Source organism: Triticum dicoccoides, chromosome 7A (assembly GCF_002162155.2).
Source record: "Triticum dicoccoides isolate Atlit2015 ecotype Zavitan chromosome 7A, WEW_v2.0, whole genome shotgun sequence".
NCBI lineage: Eukaryota > Viridiplantae > Streptophyta > Magnoliopsida > Poales > Poaceae > Triticum > Triticum dicoccoides.
In genome coordinates, this window is record NC_041392.1 from 666,976,810 (window position 1) to 666,983,196 (window position 6,387).

General features: G+C 39.3%; 1 protein-coding gene across 7 annotated transcripts in view; it reads right to left on the reverse strand.

Moving 5' to 3' along the window:
- LOC119334728 (sodium/hydrogen exchanger 8-like) overlaps window positions 1–6,328 on the reverse strand; it is a 13,799-nt gene extending 7,471 nt beyond the window's left edge. For 4 of the 7 annotated variants that reach the window (XM_037607269.1, XM_037607266.1, XM_037607268.1 and 1 more), the window contains exons 1-10: window positions 6,210–6,328; window positions 6,002–6,093; window positions 5,255–5,332; window positions 5,023–5,180; window positions 4,326–4,427; window positions 4,130–4,247; window positions 3,273–3,325; window positions 3,126–3,191; window positions 855–899; window positions 638–693 (exon numbers count right to left, since the gene is read on the reverse strand). In XM_037607269.1, coding sequence (XP_037463166.1) covers window positions 638–693; window positions 855–899; window positions 3,126–3,191; window positions 3,273–3,325; window positions 4,130–4,247; window positions 4,326–4,427; window positions 5,023–5,180; window positions 5,255–5,332; window positions 6,002–6,093; window positions 6,210–6,219 — 778 coding nt within the window. In that variant the 5' untranslated portion in view covers window positions 6,220–6,328. Of the gene's footprint in view, window positions 1–637; window positions 694–854; window positions 2,505–3,125; window positions 3,192–3,272; window positions 3,326–4,129; window positions 4,248–4,325; window positions 4,428–5,022; window positions 5,181–5,254; window positions 5,333–6,001; window positions 6,094–6,205 lie in introns of those variants that run through there. The other 3 variants (XM_037607267.1, XM_037607270.1, XM_037607271.1) reach the window with 3 other exon arrangements.
- Between the last annotated feature and the right edge of the window lie 59 nt (window positions 6,329–6,387).

The window sequence follows — 6,387 nt, forward strand, 5'->3', positions numbered from 1 at the left end:
GGGGGGGTACAGGATAGGCCCCAACCTAGAGACTAGGAGCAGTAGTTAGACATGTATACGTATTTCTGGTTCAACAGCATGAAGATGGATTAGAACAAAAAGTATAGTGCACAGAAGTTTTTTTAAGCACTTGCAAATATGATCAAACTGTAATTCTACTGACAAACATGATTCATATTTTTCAAGGTCAAGAAAAGAAAAATGCAATGACAGCAAATACCAATTGTGCTGCCCCAAAGATGGGTGGTTAAAACAACATATCTCAGCAGAACTATTGACTAACTGAGATGCCAAGTGTTTGTCCACATAATCTGTTGGCTGCAGTTGCAGCATTCATAATTGAGCTGATGATCCCCGGTAAAACCGATAAGCATGACACAGAAGTGTGTTATAAGAGGATTTAGCCCAATAACTATGTCAACAACTTGTTACCATGATGTATAAATAAAGCACTCACTGAACCAACACAGGCATGAAACGGTGCTGCATGATGAAAACTACGAACAACATGCTTTATAATAAACGAAAGAAAGGTTCAGTTGGCAATGAACAAGGAGAAATTAAAATGAAGTAGACATGCTTGTTTTGCAGTTTTGCATGAAAACAAACAGTAGACAAAGATAAGTGAAGATATTACCGTGCCTCTCAAAATGGACATTATGTCTTAGCACGCCATCTGCAATAATAACCCCACTGAGGGTAATACACACATGTAAGAAACATCATAATGGTGTCAATATAAAGTGAACTATCAACTAAATAAATGCAAGCATAGTCTGGTTTGGGTGTTTAGCTAGGAAAAATAGAAGATCTGAAAAAATCAAAAAAATTGGAAGTTGGACAAATATTGATACCTCAGTATGAAAATAAGTGTGTTCGCAATGTAAGCAACTATTTCCCTGAATACAAATAAAACAGCAGTAAGATACAAATAGGCAATCTCAGAAAATATGAGAACATACATAATTTTTGAGTGTGTCATCGCGTCTCCTCAGGGTGTGATGCGGTCACCCTAGGTAATATTGTTGTTTCACCATTGGTGCTAAATAAGATACCTTCGAAACGAGACTCTGATAGTGAGGATAATACATCAAAATATATTGTGCCTGCTTTACGTCAAAGGAAGGTGTTGCATTCAACAAATCAAAGAGGTATATTAGGCTCCATGCCTTGCTCATGAAATATCCAAGGAAGTCAAAAACAAGACATTTTATTCAGGGGTCCAAGTATTGGTGAGATGCCTATTGAGCTAATTCCTTCAGATGAAGTGGAGCCTTGTTTTAGAACTCCATGCAACTACTTGTACAACTCTAATCAGGAAAGCAAGCTTACGTGAAGGTCAAAGTCTCCTAGTTTTTAGTTTTGTCCCAGCCATATCCTAGTTGGATGCTTTATATTTTTTTTTCCTTGTTGAGTCCGGTTTGTGATTCTGTTAGTTACGGGCTTAGCCTAGGTGCCTGCGTGTGCCTATAAATAAAGGCCATATGGCCATGTAAAAGTTAGGTTTTAGTTGGAAGTAAAAATACTCAGAAATTGCATCTAATGGATGCGCCTTATCTGTGCTCCTGCGTCCCTTATTAGGGTTTGATATTTGCATGGTGTTTCGGCGGCGTTGATCGTCAGGACACAAGCTTCAGTTCGGTTCTTGATCAGCAAGGGTCGAATCATCTCTATTTTTCATCTCATCTAGTACTTCTGTTCTCTGCTCCATCTGTTAATCGCTCCGTCGCCGCCGTCGCCGCTGATCATCATTAGCATAATCCATCCATCTAATCTAGCTGTAGTAGTACTACGCCACGGTGCTACTTCTTTCCACTATATTTTCTTCATCTAGCTACTACACGTTTACAAGCATAGTCTATCATCTACTGCTGTTCGTTCTTGCTGGCGAACTCATTGCTACTGTGTGTGCGTGCGGTGAAAGATCAGGCCACTCCAAAAATCGTCTCAACGCTACTTGAGACGTATCAGGGTGTCACGAGCGCACGAGAGAAAGCGTACTTACATAAGATGACCTGCTCGTACACAAGGCCTAAGGGGTCTTCTACAAGACCATACCCAATACCCATTGCACTAGGGAAGGACTTACCCTGAAGGATCCAGCGTTTAAGCCGACTAAGGATGGTGCCATCTATGAGACAAACCCGGAGAGGATCAAACCCTGACGAAAAGACGCATATGTAGGAGGACAATTCAATTCAAACCTCAAGCAACACGACCCTGTTCTTTTGAGGAGCCAAGCATGGAGATCGCCATCCGGCGAGGATATGACCTATACAGGAGCCTGAACCTTGGGTAAATCTGTGTCAACTGAGTCATCTATGGGGTACCAACGCGCGTTGCTCGACACCCAAAGTGTATGCATATTACGACCCCAGGATTGAGAGCTCAGGGATGGAATATGACAAAACATTCCTACCACGTGCACAGATTACTACTCCCTCCGTTCCTAAATACTCCCTCCGTTCCAAAATAGATGACTCAACTTACAAAGTTGGGTCATCTATTTTGGAAAGGAGGGAGTATTTGTCTTTCTAGAGATTTCAACAAGTGACCACATACGGAGCAAAATGAGTGAATCTACACTCTAAAATATGTCTATATACATCCGTATGTGGTAGTCCATTTGAAATCTCTAAAAAGACAAATATTTAGGAACAGAGGGAGTAGTTTGGTAGTACAGTAAAATTTGGTGTAATCTTTACTCTCACTTTGTTGCCAGTTACAAACTCTAAAATTCTACTAAGGCTACTTCAGGAATCAGGATGATGACGATGATGACGACGATGATGGTCATTTAGAAGACAAAATATTAAATCGGGTGTGTTTGTGTCTTTGCGAGGGAAAAAATAGAAGTGGACAAGTAACTATATACTGGGCATGAACAAACTTGGCAACTGGTATCCTAATGCAAGGACATAAATTTACCAAAATCTACTGAAAGTATAGGTTATGCTGACAGAAAAAAAAAAAGCATGACCAGCATTATGGAACTGACAGAACACATGAGGAACAGTGAACAAGTTAGCCTATGGGACCAGGAATACCATGATCACTGTTCAGAATCTTGATCTTGCTGATAATATAAAAATAATATGAAAGGATATATGTTGCTAGAACAATACCAGAAATCATGCAAACTTCGGCGATTGTCGCCCTTAAAAGTAGTTTTTGCAAAAGCTGCATAGAACCTGCCAGACATGGCAAAGTTAACACTAGAGGAACGAGATTAAAGGATATGCCAATCGGATGTGAAGACAAGTTTTACTAACATTCCCAAAGCTGTGACGGTCAAAATACCAGAGTACTTCAGTGCATCTTGCACCTGATAGTGAACAATATTAGCTAAAGAAAACAACCACCAAAAGACTAAATAACTGGTGGCTTCTATATCAGAACTCATAGGTGAAAAAAAATATGGAGAAAACATGACAAAGAACAACCAGTACAACCAAAAATCCGAACTGATGGAGAAGGTTGGGCAATCTTAAACATGGACAGAAAGAGGGCAAGCAAATTTTAAATTTAAATTGAAAAAGCAGAGGCTTGAACCCAAGACCTCTTGGTTCTGAATTCATATTAAGTTTAATGCACCCAACCAATAGAACCAAAAGTCCGAACTGATGAAGAAGGTTGGGCAATCCACATATACTTCAACATTATACATGCATATCTGGAACTTGCCTTAGATTACCACTAAAAAAGCATCACGACTCATGAGCAATTTGCTAAATGAGCTAGCACAAAAGATAATTCTAGGGCTGGTACTAAGACTCACAACTCATTCAGTTTGTTGTGGACTATTTCAAGAAACTGAACAAATCATAGCCTTATAAAATGAGTATGAGAGCTTGAATATCTTCTTTATCATTGGGATGAAAACAGTCACTCTCTTCAGATTCTAGATATCTAAATCAGGTAGGTACTTTGCCATATGCATATCAAGAAGTTACCTCAGATTACAAGTAAAATAGCATCAAAAGCAATATTGCAAAAGGAGAAACATGATTCTAGGACTGATGCTAAGACTCCTTCCATTTGTTGTGAACTATTTCAATAAACTGAACCAATCGTGCCCTTCAAAAGAAAAAGCAGGAGTACAAGAGCTTGAATATGTTCATTATCTTACAGTATAGAAAGCAATATAGCTGACAGCAAGAGTTAGCGTCATCTCCAAGATTGTATCATTGAAAGTAAAGCCAAGCCATAGTAAAGATATGATTGCAAATGCAAGGCCCAGAGCAACACTGGTCAAAGAAGATACCAGTTAGTATTAGAAGCATGGTAGGCATATTTGGCATTGATTGAAAAATCATTCTACATACGCTCCAAGTGAAACTTCCGATAAGAACATCAATATAGACCCTGTATTGAAGCTTCTTCCGAGCACCATTTGTAAGAATAACTGATAGACAACAACAGAAACCCTGTAGAAAGTGTGTGTCCATTTAGCGGGAATTGCGGTTCAAACACAAAAATATTATATTGGTGCACAATGCAATTTTACAACATCCAAAAGTTATTTTCATTTATTTAAGCTTTCCCTACCCCACACATTAGTTGATGGATACCTTAACAGAAGTATGTGCAGATACAAAGATCAGATATTCAGGCCATAGTTAAGTTAAGTAAATCTTGTTTTAATCTTCATAATCCCTTAGATTGGAAAAGGAAAACAGCCTTGGATTTAGTATTGTCATGCGTGAAGTCTTCCCTCATTGAAGGAGGCACGGATTAACTTGTACACTGTAATCTCCAGAGCCTTTGCCATAAACATGTGTGTCAAGTCTCAGGAACAACTGTACTGCTACAACTAATACTTTGAATTTTAGTTTTAAGTGCAACTACTAATGAGCATTTTTCCAACCAGAGAGTGGACCAGTCGAATATTCGGAGAGAGAAAAAAAACTTGTAACCTATATATTTGAGTCACAGGTTGTATCTTTCTTCTCATAATCGGAGTTGCTCCAACAAAATTGACATGAAAACAGAAAAACATGTTTAGATTGAAAAAAGGCATACCCATCGTTCATCAAGGATTCTCCCTCAATAATCGTACTGAGCTTTTTACTTGTTCCAAGCTCTTTTAGAACTGCAACCACGGCCACAGGATCAGTGGCACTAAGCAGACCACCAAGCAACAATGATGTTTCCCAGTTCCAATCATATGGAGAAGTAAGCTAGAGAAAATGGACTAGCTAGTATCAAAGTATTAAAGCCAGTGGTATATGTCGTTTTAAACATAGGTACACACCTTGAGAACAGTGCCAAGCAAAAATGTTGACATTAGTACACCAGGACCAGCAAGTAAGAGCATCTGCGCCATGCATTTCTACAAAATAAGCATTTTAATATATTAGTAGACACAGAACAAAGACATATGCACCCCAGTGCTAATATCACAACAGAAAATTGGCAGGGGAGTAAATCAACATAAGCACCAATACTGAAGAAACCAAATATGTGTGCTAACAGAGAACAATAGGAACTGAAGGTGGTTTGCATTGAGACCATGGTTGTATCACACATGAGCATATGTGACTAACTGGATGGAAAAATATTATGGATGATCAATGATATTAGCTGAGCAGAGAATTAGTTTGGCCTGTGAAGTTTTCTTGATGTTGGTTTGGTCGTTTCCTCTGTTCTAAAGAGCTGCCTTTTGTACCCGATGCAGCTCTCGCTCTGGGAGGGATCGAAAGAAATAAACTGCCATGTGTTCAACCACAGAGGAACTCGTGTTATCTGTGCTCACATCATCCAGAATAAAACTTCAGTTTGGACCAAGGTATGAGCAGCAGGCCTGGGGTGCCTGTCCTCCGGCCCTGATGTTGTATGGTGTTCCTTAGTTTTATTCTCTGATCGCCGTCTAGTTTCCTTTCTTTTTTACTATACTATTTACTGCTTGGCAAGAAATAGTAATCATAACTGAATAAAGATCACTCAGCTTTTAATTAAGCAACTCAGATTTCAGCGTAGATAGGCAGACTTGGAAAGATACCTTTATCTGGTGTGCTTCCATTGAGAAGGCACTCTCAAACAAAAGGGCCGGAAGGAAAGCAGCCAGGAGAAGATCAGGATTTATGTTAGCCCCTGCAATTTTTGAAGCACAATCAGCAAGCGGTAAATTCAGAAGATGAATAAACTAATTCTCAAGTACTGTGTTGTTCCAGTCTTCAAAATAATACATCCATGGCGAACTCACTCACAGATACGCATGCCAGCTCCAAGTTTGCCTAGACCGTCTTTTGTCCCGTACTCTGGATGTTGAACAGTATTTACAAACCAAACTGTCAGACTGAGTCCGTCGTGCAGCAAAGGAATGGAACCACGAATTACTCTCTTTCTAAGGAGAATCAGAAACTTATTACTCCCATTTAACTTTCC